A 14351-nucleotide genomic window follows, 5' to 3' on the forward strand; every position below is an offset into this window, starting at 1 on the left:
ACTTCGACATTTGACGCCCCTAAAATCTAGCGCCCTAGGTCGCGTATCCCAGGAGCAGGGCTTGCTTATTATCCATGTACGTGAATGAAAAGGGTGTTTAGAACGCTGATACCACAAAAGTGTATGCTTATGAGTTGGAATAATATATATGTTTGTCTGTCTTCTTTTTGTTCCTAATAAATTATGAAGGAATTACCAGATATGAACAGAACGAATTTTATTGGAAAGATGTTCCCAAAGCTATTTTAGTTCCATGTTTCAATTATTGATTCGACAAAATTCTTGGTCGTTTCTAAACAATTTGAAAACTAAAATATTAGAAATAAATAAAAATTTGAATTTTCTCTTTCAATAGTATTGACAAACAGGTGATGTCTTTTACTAGCATAAAATAATTAAAGCAGTGAGTTCCCTGCGAGCCAAATATTACTGATAAAAAGAAAACTTTTGTCATAAATTCATCAAATATTGTACTAAACTTAGTAAAATTAAGGTAAAGGGTTATCGCCAATGAAAGAAAAAAAAAAACTAATACTAAAAGAATAATGAGATAAAGATAATTGAAAATTTACCTGTAAATGGGTTTTCCGAGTTTCAATTTCGGCACACTTCCTAGAAAATATGTCCCTATAATTTTGAATGAATGCAATATATTTCCTGGGTGATCTTGAATTCTTTCCACTTTTCCTGTGAATCCGATAAAAGTTTTCATAGAATCCATCTTGATCTGTGTCCACATACTTTTCTTCTTTGCCTGATATGAGCAGTCTCGGAATCTAATAAACAATTGAGTTACACGAAGAACCAGATTGAACGCAAAATTAAATACTTTTGAAATGTTTTTGATATTTAACCATTTTCGAAATTAAATCCGATTTTTGAAAATGTATTATTAATACAAATAATCTAATTATATGCTTGTTTAACGCAATTTAATGGCATAATATTTTATATAAAGCAGTGAATGACTTTCAAAACTTCCGATAAACCACTAAACTGATTACAAATAATTTTATGCATCTCAATTTCTCAAACAAAGTACATAAATTGTCTAGTCAAAGTCGCTTACAAACTTGAAACAGGTTAATGGCTCTCACGATGTGAAAAAAATTAAACATATTTTTTACACAATGATTTCGTTAAAACGAAATTATGAGATAAAAAAAGAATAAATCACAAAATTATTTCTAGAATGGAATAACTAAAACTTGTAATGAAATGTACGACAGTACCTAAATTCTTCTTATGAATGTTTATGAATATATATTGAAGTTAACAGTATTACCAATCTAAGCACTACAACAAAACGAAACAAAACGTTGTGCAAATGGTCATTAAATACTTGCCTGCAACATGCTCTCCTCGCTCCAATCATCCAACCAAAGAATGGAACACGCCTTGTAGAGTGCAGGATTGCTTTGACACCGAAACTGGAACTGCGGATGTGTAAAATCCATTACTAGGGTAACGTGCAAGCGACGTCTAACACCTAGATGAAGATAATTTTGTCTTTGTCATAAATGAACGCAAAAAAAAAAGGAAGAATCTAGAATATAAAACTCAACAGCAGAAGACTTAAAAGCAGATCTACAAGACATGATTTGACGAACTTTCGACATTGGAGGTACAACGAAAAAAGTAAATACTATTTTATGTTAAGGAGTTTTAAATTTTAAACTGGTTAAAATACATAATGTATTTCTAAGATTTTTTTCTTATATGTAGTGAGTAATATAAATTTTAGGGCTCGACCGATGGCAATTTTTGGCCGATGGGCCGATGCCGATTGTTGGCCGATTGTTCAAAGATGGCCGATGGCCGATGGCCGATTGTTTTCCTCCAAATGGCCGATTGCCGATGGCCGATGGCCGATGCCGTTGGCCGATGGCAAAAAAAAAAAAGAAAAAAAAATCAAACAAATAAATTGATGAGATTGTCAGGGATTTAAAGTATCATTGATTCATTTCACTTTACTTCCTTTTTACGAATAAGGAATTGTAAACACAAAAAAAAATTAGATTTCGACTTAAATTTCTATTATACGATCACCATATTTATACATATACTCTAGTGATGTCTTCATGCGCGTAAACTTGCGTCCCTCAAAAACGTTATGAAATAGTAAGTTGAAAACTCATACGTATGTAGGTAGTATGATCTAAAAGTTCGAGGACAAATTCTATAAAACCTTACCCTGAATAGTTCACATTGCTGAAGCACATCTATCTACAAAATAGTCACCTTGAACGACTATGCACTTCTGCCAACGTTCGTATAGCTTTTAGAAGCACTCCTGGAAGACATTTTTCGTAACCTCCTGTAAGGCCTCTTGCGCTGCTGCTTTTAACTTCATCGTGGGGAAGAAGGCGACTTTCATGTTGAGGATGCACGTTTCGATTGGTCAATACTCTGATATGACAAACAAATAACATAACGTTTCGTCGGACTTAGCTCCGTATGATTTTTACCTGTTCCCAGCAAAAAAAAAATGCGCGCCGCTTTCTTCCGTGAGGAGAAGATAAAGATGCATCATAGAAGGTAGCGAAAAATGTTTCCAGGAGTGTTTCCAAAAGTTATATGAACACTGGCAGAAGTACACAGTCACAAGACGACCTTTTGAAGGTGGATGTGCTTCGGTAATGTGAACTATTCTGGGTAAGGTTTTATACAGCTGGTCCTCGAACTTTTGGATCGTACTACGTACAATCTGTATAGGGTGTAGTTGTGCTTCTCCTTTTTTGACTGCTGTGATTAAAAAGAAAGAACAACAGCAAAAAAAATGAGGCTGTTTAATAACCAATTGATTTGTCTTTTTTTTAAATTGAACATATAGCTAAGATTTCAGTAATATTGTAATAATGTATGGATTTAGGTACATTAAACATAAGTAAAAAACATTAAATTATGTTGTTTAATCATTCAAAAAAATTAAGAATAAAACTATGAAAAAGGAATATTTTTATACTTATTTAAAATTTATGAATAGAAAAGTTTGCATTTTTCAAAAAAACCTATAACAGCGACATAAATTTTGCTGGAAAAAGAAGTAGCCATGAAAAGAGCGAGATTCTTAAAATGCAACTACAATAAAAAAAAATCAATATTTACACCAAGTTAATAACTGAATACATATACTACGTGATCTGATGTTTGCACAATATTGAGCAGTTGGATTGTTTAATCTTTTATGAAGCTTTACAAACAAGTTCAAATTAATTTGTTCAATTTAACAATAATTTTCTGAAATGTAAAAAAATTGCATAATAGAAAATCCTTGAAACTTTTAATAAAAAAACTAAAATAACTTATTCATTGATTTTATATAAATACATAAAAATAGTTACAACAGAAAAAAATCGATTGCTATTAATGATGCAAAAAAGACGGCGCATTACGAAATATAAGTGAAACAAGTATGAGAAATACGCAAAATGACACTTCTTGACCAAAATAAATAATCGCTAAATATTTAAAAAAATGCTTGAAACGACGAGGTAGGGTTAGGGGATCACCCTCTGATTTTGGAGTAACTCACACTTCGGCCCCAACCTCGGCCTCATTTTTTTAGTACAGAACCGCTACCCCCAACGCCTCGGAAGAGTTTCTGAATCTACTTCAGCACTTCCGAAGAAAAAATTCAGAAGTCCCTTTGATTTCCGAATTATGTCACCATTGAAAACGTCTTTAATCAATTTCTTACATTAATGCTCTAAATTCTTTCTAAACAATAGATAAAGTTTGAAAAAAAAAAATCTTTAATTTTATGAACGGTGTTAGTTTTAAACAACTCAGAAGTACAACTAGAGTTTAATTTCAGAAATATAGGGAGTGGAAGGAGGGGCACGCAAATGTTCTCGGAAATTCAAAAAATAGTCGTAAAAAATAGAGTTCATAATAATCATAAACATTCAGCAGAAAAACCCTTTCAAAACTTGCACCCGAGTTTGTTTTGACGTGCAGTGGCGGAATTAAAATATAGCAAATGTTGCAATTGCGCGAGAGGCCCCATAACCATAGGGGCACCGTAGGAGTTACAAAAATGCTTATGATAAATGTTTTACAACTTCTGTGATAGAGAAATAGGGCCCCAAACTTGTAACTCCGCCGAAGCGATACAGAAAAGACTGCATAACTGTGATTCATATAACAAATACCGAAAAATTACAAATTGCCGTCGGTTCAAAGGAACTCTAATAAAATGACACAAAAACCGGTTTCGCCATCTCATATTTGTTTCCATGGTCTGAGATGCTATATTAGTTTTGCATTGAAATAAGTAATAAATAGCCACAAAAAATGAGTAAACAGGCTTTTTAGAACACCCGAGCGAAAACAAAAAGGGAAGTGCACAACTGGAACGTACGCACACCCCACATGCGAAAATTTATCCTTCTACAGCTTACCATTTTTGAGTTATGACTTAGGAGAGATGCATACGTACATCCAGCTGCAAGAAACAACGCAATAATTAACTTGTTTGGTACCTGAATGCAGTATTAAAAACTCTTTTAGGGGTGACTAAAATAGAAATTCATACTGAAATTTAAGTAAACAATTTTATATAATAACAATAACTCCCTTTACTTTGTACTAAAAAATAAAACAGCAAAGGTCCTTTCTTTTTCAAAAACATCGGCCAATTCCATCGGCTTTTCAATGTTTTTAAAGGCCGATGGGCCGATGTTTCTTGCAAGTTAGCATCGGCCGCCGATGCCGATGCCGATGGCTAAATTGTTGAACCATCGGCGCCGATGCATCGGCCAGGCCGATGCATCGGTCGAGTCCTATTAAATTTTACAAAGCTAGAGAGAGAGAGAGAGGGGTAAGAATGTGGCAAGATAAATAAATCGGAAACTACTTTGAAATTTGCAAGAAAATAATATAATACAGTAAAATCCCTTTACAACGAATTTCAAAAGCCCACATATTTTGTTCGTTGTAACGGGAGTTTCGTTGTAATAGAACTCAAGCAATGTTTAGAAAATTAATTCGGGATTGGAATATTTTCTGTTGACACGGATATTTCGTTGTATTGGTAGTCGTTGTAACGGGATTTTACTGTATGACATTTCTCATTTTTATTAATCACAAACAGAAATTTACATAAATAAGAAAGGCCTTACATTGTGCAAAATAGTTTGTCATAGATCCTCGGAATCCCTCTTGAGCAGCTGCATCCTTGAGGGGAGCGACCAATGGCTCCAATTCTTGGGGCGTATAGAGTCCAGGCACCTCACCAGATGAAAGTAAGCTGTCTACCATTTCAAGGAATCGATCCTCCAAAATCTGATGATCTTCTAACAAGAAAAGAACATCCCGACCTTCGATCCCACTCATTTGCATAGCCTAGGTAAAATAAATGAATAAATAATAATGACAAAAAGAAATTACTATTTTTATGAGCGTAATTTCGTTTTATTATTAATTATTAATTTAATTATTTTAAATATCTGACAGAAAAAAATGTCCCCGTTTAATATTTCTGTTTCAGAGCCACAAACGCATGTTTTTAGACCCCAGAGAGCCTTCAAGAAAATACAAGATGAAAAAATATCTAGCTTTTATTGCATTTTCTTTTAAATTTCAAAATAAAACAAAATTCATCCACTTTATGTCTTCACAGTGAAACCACATTTAGGGAATTTGTTCCTAGTTTGGCCAATTAAACCAGGGCTGCGGAGTCGGAAGGAAAATGGCCGACTCCGACCCCGACTCCGACTCCTGGATTTTGAAACGCCCGACTCCGACTCCAACTCCGACTCCGACTCCGGATTTTTTAAATTGTATTTTTCAATTCCCTCTCTCCCTTCAGGAGAGGGGGGAAACCTTTAAACAGAGATTAAAATATTAATTCCTTTTTATGAAAATTTCGCATTTTTTTTGTAAACCCAAGATGCATACAACGTTAGAAATTCAATTTAAAAATCCAATTTTCCAACAGTTACGAGTTTAAAAATGAAATGACTTAAAAATTCCTTTAAAAAAATTGAAAAGGATTACCTTGCCCCCTTTAATATTTAACAAATAGATATTGATCAAATCGTGTGTTTTCAATTTTTGAAAGCTGTAATTTGAGAAAAAAAAAAGCTTTTTTTTTTCTAAGTCCAAGTTCTTGAGAGGGTGTAGTTTGCCCCGGGTGACATCCATGTGGTAGGTGACACCTAAAGTTAATTTCAGGGTTTATAAAAGGTATAAATACTTCAATTCTGAAAATTCTCCCGATTATATTTTAAATTATATTTCATCAATAAAATTTCAACGAAAATAGGGCACATATACGTCAGGAGCAAATTTTACACAAAATGCGGCGGTATACAGATTTATACGAATAGTTTTTACTATACCTATATTTCTTCTTCGCTAAATTTTTAATTTCAATTTTATTGGCTGCTTTAGAATTAACCTTAATGTGAAGATTTTAAGATTAACTGCAATTATTTAGTATTGTAATCAAGAAATCATTTATACTTACTTTGCTCCAAATTTGTTAGTGAGAACCAGACTTATAGAAATAGTCTTAATAAAGAAAGAAAACATTAGATTATTTCATCGGATCTTTTGTATTCGTGTTTTCGCGCAAGAACTTATTTGAATTTGTCGATCACTCTCAAAAGTTTCCACCTGAGGTACGGACCCCGACTTACTATATTGTTACGTCCCTTTTACTATTTTATAACTGAGATCGAACAAAACACTATATTTTTATTTTTATTTGAAATTGATTACTTGAAAATGTTAGGCGATAAAACTGTTTGCTGACAGTTGCTATATATTAGTTAAGTTAAAAAGCAAGCAAACTAGGGGACGGCTACAGAAAGTTCGATAAGCACTCAAGCTAGCTGATTACCATTGTAGCAGTTATTTTTTTTCATTAGTAACTTTTTATACATGTAATCAAACCAATTGCTAGTAGTCAGTTTTTAAAAAATGCAATGAGAGTCAGTAAAAATGAAAGACAAAAAGAAGCCCGGAGTCGGAGTCGGAGTCGACATGTTTTCTAACGACTCCGACTCCGACTCCTTTACCCCAAAATTAGTCCGACTCCGACTCTTCGACTCCGACTCCGACTCCGACTCCACAGCCCTGAATTAAACAAACATGGATGAAATATTTTGAAGTTTTAGCAACACAAATGCCTGAAAATGCTAAGACATGACGTCAGTTTTAATCGCTGATATATCAATAGTTTCTTAAACCAGGAACATATTCCTTTCCTTAGATTCAAATAAGTTCTAGACACGGTTGATAAAAATTAGTTTCGAAAACTTGCTATCTTCATACGACTTCCAGACTAAATCTAGGAGGAGGCTATGCTGTCGTGGACAGGTTAAGGGCAATAAATACGAATTCTTTCCATTTTTTTTTTCACTTTTTTGCATTTTAGTCATCTATTATTAGTTTACTTTATTGTCTAGGCTTGCTTATTTGGTTTCCGCTGGAAAAAAAACCCGTCGAATTCCAACATTTCTCTATTGTTAGTATGGAATCCAAAACGCGTTTCTTCGAATATCTCGTAAACTCATTTCTGCAGATACTTCCGTTTACATGCCCACGGCAGTATGAATGTGTCAAACTCACTGTCTTCAGGTCGTTGCAGAACTGTTTGTAGGCGTATCCGACATTTATCTTTGGTGTAAGAACATGTAGCTGGTGAGCGTGAGCTACTACAGTGGCAGCCAGTCTTCTACCGCACCCACTTCGTCCCACAAGGAGGAGGGAACCTCCCATTTGAGATAATACCCTGTCCACTTGAGCCATTGAATCCAGCACTTCGCGAAACACCACAGCTTCAGTCTCACGTACCTCATGACCTGAAAGATGAGGAAAAGTGATTAGAAGGTGACAAGAAAAATAAAACTTTCACAATCAAAAATATGTAATCAATTGCAAATTGACAGATTGACTGTTGAGTTAACCATGTAAAAAAAGCTACAAATGATAAAAACACATCGGTATGGAATTTTTATCACTTGTAATATGAATAAATGTTGGCATTTATGAATAGTTTTGCAATCATAGCATTTAAAGTGCCTTAAATTTGGCACCCAAAAGAACAGTTCCTAAAGCCGCCATCTTAGAAAACAAATACGTAAATCACTACTTCTTTTCCATAACAAATTAGAATGAGTATTTCTTTCTGAAGACAAATATTTAAATTACAATTTTCTGAAGCAATCAAAAATGAGTTTTTCTTTCTTAAAAAGAAAGAATAACTCATTTTAAATTACTTGGAGAAAGTAGCTAATGCTTTAGGTGTTTGTTTTAAAAGATAAAGCTTTAGGAACTGTTTTTTGGCTGTCAGATCTTTTGGGTACTTCAACCTCAATAACGTTCATTAAGAAAAATAAAATTTTAAACAACTTTCAATAGTTGCTTCAAAAAGATTTGACAGTAACAACTTATTATTAAAAGTATACAATTCTCTAAATGGCTGCTAGTATGTTAAAGTATGATTAAACTTGATTTCCAAACATAAGAGAAACTAACGAAAATATTTTTCCCTTGACATTTATAAAAGCATTTGAAGTTACAGTTTCATAAGAAGACGAAAAATCCCGGCAAGTTAAGCCGGGACGTTAATAAACGTTTTCGTGCAATTGGCTCATAATTTTTGTACTAACTCCCTAAGTATTGCTTAAATTCTCCTAAAAGGAGAGAGAGAGATTCAAAATTACGAAGTTCATGCAATTAAGATTTCAAACTAAGCAGAACATGATACAGAATCAGTTAAAATTTGAAAAATCATTTTAATCTTTTTTAACAGTCACAATACAATACTAAAAAAAAGGAATGTAAATAAGTGTCTAAAGTTGTAATAGCATATGAAATTTTTGAAAACTTTATATTGCAGAATAAAAGACAAAATTACATTAAAAGTAGTTTTCTTTACGCTGATTACAGATTTCTGATTACAATAAGTAGCATTTTCAATAGATACCAAAAATACGATTAGAATCAACATAGCTTCCCTTCCTCCCTTTCACTAATAAGGTGGTTAGTGTAAATTATGCTTGCAATCCAAACTAAGTAAAAGTATACAACATATAACTCCTTTTATTAGCACCAAATCAAGCCAGCACCATAATATGGTGGTAATCTACCACCAGCAATTATTTAATAATTAATGCATGACGGAAAAAACATTCTGTCTGCCCACGGATTGCATGGAATTGGCAAACGTCCAGTTAAGACGAGTCTATCTGAATGAGGAGGAAAAGTACAAATTTTATGCTCATGCTTCGTAAATATCAATGTGGCTCTGTTTAATTAAGAGGCTAACACACATCTGCAGAAGTTGGCATACCTGAAAACTAATAGATTCGTCCATGCCCGTCCGTAAACTGGATGCTTACCTTTCCATATTATTGGTGGTCAGACTGTACACAAGCGCATACTGATTGAAACAAACTTAAAAGAATTTGTTAACAATGTTCTAATAAAAAAACTCTCTAAGAGTGAGTAGTTCACTACCAATCACATCTCATTTAATTAAGGGGGTCCGTAAAACAAAAATCGTCAAATTTTGCAATTTTTTTTTATCGTTAAAAAAATTCTCCATTTTTTTTCAGCTTGAAAGGACGTTAGAATCTTGTTTATATCTTAAAACGAAAGATATAATCATTTTTGCTGCATGAATTTAACTAATTATATTCGACTTTAAAACTTTAAACGCGTTTTTCCCCATAATGCAATTTTTTCCCGATTTTTTGCATTCAAACTCTTATAAGTCTGGAACTGGTAAAAATAAAGCAATGAAATTTAGAGTATATCTTTTTCAAACAGTTTACTTTAATTTTTATTCGGCGAATTTGAGAAAAACGTTTACTGTAAAAAATATGATTTTTTTAAAAAAAGTATCGTCGAATTTTTCGAAATATTTCTTAAATTATTTTTTATTTTTTATTGAGTAAATAATTTTTAAATCGACGAACAAAAATTGAAGCTTAAATATTGTGCATAATTATTTGAAAAAAAAAATTTGAAAATTGACCAAGAATATTTTGAGTTATAGCGATTTTAAACAATCCCATTTTTTCAAAGCAAATTAAATTAAAACTAAAAAATTTAAAAAAAAATATTTATGTTACGTTTTTGCTTATTAAATGGATGGTAAGTCAATGCAAAAAATTTCAAAATTCTAAACCGTTTGCAAATTATTTTTTCAAAATGTATCCCGGACCACCATAAAACTAGTTTTAACCTGTAAGCTACTTACTATAAAAGTTGATGTTCTTCTCTACCGTTAACATCCACTCCTCGCTTGTCAACTTTTCAAGTGACCTACCAAAACCATTTTTATCACCGGAAAGGCTTCCACCAGTTACGTAGTATACATCTATGGATAAGAATAAGCAGATTAAAAAAAAAAAACTTAAGAAATGTTGAGTCAAATTTTTTTGAGTAATATTTCTAAAACGTACGCTATAAGGAGTTAAATTTTCTAAAGGATGTAATATTTTCTACTTCGCTATTATTATTCCATAAAAAGTTTCTCAGCAACTGCTTGTTGGTTTACGCTCTAACATGCTACAGAACCTCACCTAGATTGACTGTAAGTAAAGAAGTTATTTTATCATAGTCAATTTTCGTCCGCAACATATACTGCTATTTAAAGAGATACGAAGAACAAGCTAAGCATTCCTAAGTTTTGAATGATACACAAAATTTACATTGCATCCTTGCGCCAAATATTATTGGATGTGTTTACAAGCATACGCAAAGGTAATCAGTTTATGACAATTTTCTGAGAGAAACTATAACAACAAGAACGAAAATCATATATAAAATTTATCGATATTTCTTAAGTATAGAAAATGCATAAACCAAAAAAAAAAAAGTTATACCAACCTCAAAAGAATGAAACATATTTATCTACAAATACATTTAATTGTAAGAAACACCACAAAATTCGTTCTTTTGTACAACAGAAAAATATAAAACGCCAATGTGTTTCATAATCAAGAAATATGTTGCTACGCAAGGAAATGTGAAGAAGCTAGATTATTTGAAACTGAAAAACTTAACTTTAATACAAGTTAGGTGTTCAGTGTTGTGCAACTTTTGTAGATAGAAGAATAACATTGACAAGAGTGACTTATAAAAGCGGTCTCCTGGTTTGCGTTTTTATTTAAATAAGGTGCTCAAACAATTTTCAAAACAATTTAATACAACTAATGATGCCGAAATTTAGTCAATAAAATTTTCAGATCACATTTGTATGGAACAAAACATATTTCAATAAAGCTTTCAAACATATTTTTACTAGTTTTTCTCTGCTACTCCATTTCTAGGGGAAAAGTTGAATTTTAAGGGGAGGGAGGGAGGGAGGAGGGGCATGAAAAAACTCGAAAATTTAATTATCTATTAAATAAACTTCTGAAGAAATACACTGCTTGACATTGAAAATGCAATACCAAGAAGGAGTGGTCAGAAAGTGATGAAATTTGGAAAAAGACAAAGACTGCAAGAAATAATAAATGATCTTAATTTCAAAATGATAGGCGGAATACAGAGCGAGAACGGCGTCGGCTCAGTAGGATGTAGGACCACCGCGGAGAGCGATACACGAAGAAACACGTCTAGGCATAGAGTCAATAAGGGAGCGGATGGTGTCCAGAGGAATGGCTTTCCATTCCCTTTCAACCATTTGCCACAGTTCGTCTTCTGAATGAGGCAGGGACAGAGTCTGCAAACGGTGTCCAATAACATCCCACACATGTTCGACTTGGGACAGGTCAGGAGAGTATGGTGGCCAGGAAAGCATCTGTGTGCTTTGGAGAGCATGTTGGTAGATCGAAGCACTGTGTGGTCGGGCGTTATCCTGCTGAAAAATTGCATTAGGTAACCCTTGAAGGTAAGGGATTGCCACCGGCCGCAGCACATTATCCAAGTATCGTTGGGCCGTCATAGTGCCCTGAATACGAACTAGAGGTGATATGGAATTGTACGCAATTGCGCCCTAAACCATTATGCCACGTTGTCGTGCGGTGGGACGTTCCAAAGTTACTGCCGGATTAGATCTGTCTCCACGTCGACCCCACACACATATGCGGCGACTATCACCGGAAAAACAGAAGAGGGATTCATCTGAGAACACGAAATTTCGCCATTCTGTCATCCACGTCGCTCTAGTCCGGCACCATACGTTTTATATATGTCCCTATACATACGTTGCTGTCTATGTTGTGGGGTCAATGGCAGTCTTCTTAGCAGACGCCGTGATTGCAGACCACGTGCGTCAAACGACGGGAAAGGGTTCTGGTTGACATGGGAACATTCAGGGTATCTTGCACCTACTACAGAATCGAGGAACAAGTGACTTGTGGGTCTGCTGCAGCTTGCCGGTGGATGCGTCGATCCATGGAATCTGACGTCACTCTGGTTGCCCCTGCACCCCTCAATCTTGCCACATTTCTTGTTCCAACCATCTTCGGTACAGCCGATGCACCGTGCTCGCATCCATGTGGGTATCAGCTGCGATTTAACGTACGGACCAACCTCCCCTTCTCAGTCCGATCACTATACCCCTCGTAAAATCGTCTATCTGCTGGAAGTGCCTTCGTTGACGTCGGTCTGGCATTCTCTCGTGTTACACGTATCCTCGAAGACAGAAACAAAATTTCTTTGATAATTCTCCAGTCAGAAATAACGACACGAATAGCCCATTCTGCGAGTTCCTTCCCTTACATCTTACTTCACGTGCATCGGAGAGCTGCTCATTTCACATTGTCGTGCTGCCGCACAACGTTTGTGGTCTCCTTCTACAGTTTTACGGCGTTTGTCACTTTGCCCGCCAGGGTTCACCTCCATTGCGACACATGGCCTGCAACTCCACCTTCTTTATACTCTTCGCCCCACGCTTTGCGTTTTTCTGCTACGGTTTGGCAACACGTCGTCTGTTCGATGTTTCGTCGGCGTGTTCAACTTCGCCATGGATTTCTAAGGTTTTGTCATTATTTTATTAATTAATTAGCGGTGCTTTCGTAAACCGCACATTTCGCTCTTTATTCTCATACCCCATTTACTTGTATAACTGTCCGGGAACTTTGTCTTTTACCCTTGTTTATCCGTGGCGTCACTGTAACGGCACTCTTCGAATTGATGTTTTTATGCCATATTGCCCTTTAAAATCGAACGCACGCATATGAATATGTTTCTGTAATGTAAATGACATGTCTGTGTTTGTTTTAGTTAATGTTTTATGTATTTTGTTTTGTGTAATATGCATTTATTCCGGATTTTTATTCATCGGCCACGTGTGTCGAAATGTATTGTTTTTAGCATTTTTGTTATGTTACTGGGCACGCTCGTCGTTCTAACTTGTGCCAGTTGATTATTTTGTCGTTCCCGGTACATGGGCAGTTTTTCGGATATGTTTTATGTTTTTCTTCAATAATGGGGTATGCTTCAGTTATTCTTTTGTGTACTTGGCGCCGTTTCTCCTTGGCGAGCGTTTGGCGTCGTTTCTTAGATCGGGATGGAGTTTTGCTCATTGCAACTCCGGACCCGTTCTACAACTCGTGTTTACATCGTGGAGGTTGCATTGGGTTGCCATGTTGTTGTATTTAAAGCCAAGGCTTGGCGCCTAATTGGCATTCTTTCTTGCAGTTATCGTCTGGTCAGGAGACCATGTAGCTGTGTCCTTTAATTTTTCGTAACTGAGGTGACTTAACCGATGCCGGACAAGAATCAGCCGATGTGTTGTGCTAGTGAACGATGACGTATAACTGAATGACAACTCGTTCGGTAACCGTGATGGGGATCCTGAAATGCATCATACATTTGGGGTGAGTTTTTGATTCAATTTAAAGGGTGTTCCATCCTTCATTAGACATGCCTGGGTCGATATTACGGACGGTTGTTTCGTCATATCGCGCCACTAGATCACTTGTATTAGGCCATGCTCCAGTGCAGTATATATTAATATCCTCAAGGGATATTGTTCGTCTATTTCTGAATTATGTCAAATAAACCATGAATCTGAATCTATCAAGTCTATTGTCTATCATTTACGAACCGCATATATAGCATTACACACATCATTTACATAACTCAGTGATGTACGTCTACTCTAAAATTTGCATAAATTTCTGAACACTCCTTCTTGGTGTTGCGTTTCCAATGTCGAGCAGTGTGCTTTAAATCAAGACTATCATGGAGCTGAAGAACAAGAACAAGATAAGCCAATAATGATTTGATTGATTTGCAGGTGAAATTACATAGATGATGAGAGAAAATAGAATACCTAACTGAAATAGCATCAATACCGGGAATCTTTATATATATATAATAGCAAATGATCAAGTAACGCTCCTGACGTCATCAACAATGAAACTCTCCCCACGGCTTGA

At 35.0% G+C, this 14351-nt stretch overlaps 1 protein-coding gene across 1 annotated transcript in view; it reads right to left on the reverse strand.

Moving 5' to 3' along the window:
• The window catches only part of LOC129235279 (cytoplasmic dynein 2 heavy chain 1-like), a 288399-nt gene that overhangs the window by 97278 nt on the left and 176770 nt on the right, over window positions 1-14351 (reverse strand). The window contains 5 exon segments of the mRNA XM_054868999.1: window positions 573-776; window positions 1347-1489; window positions 5124-5346; window positions 7579-7811; window positions 10217-10336. Of these exon segments, the coding sequence (XP_054724974.1) occupies window positions 573-776; window positions 1347-1489; window positions 5124-5346; window positions 7579-7811; window positions 10217-10336 (923 nt within the window).

Source organism: Uloborus diversus, chromosome 2 (assembly GCF_026930045.1).
Source record: "Uloborus diversus isolate 005 chromosome 2, Udiv.v.3.1, whole genome shotgun sequence".
Classification (NCBI taxonomy): Eukaryota; Metazoa; Arthropoda; class Arachnida; order Araneae; family Uloboridae; genus Uloborus; species Uloborus diversus.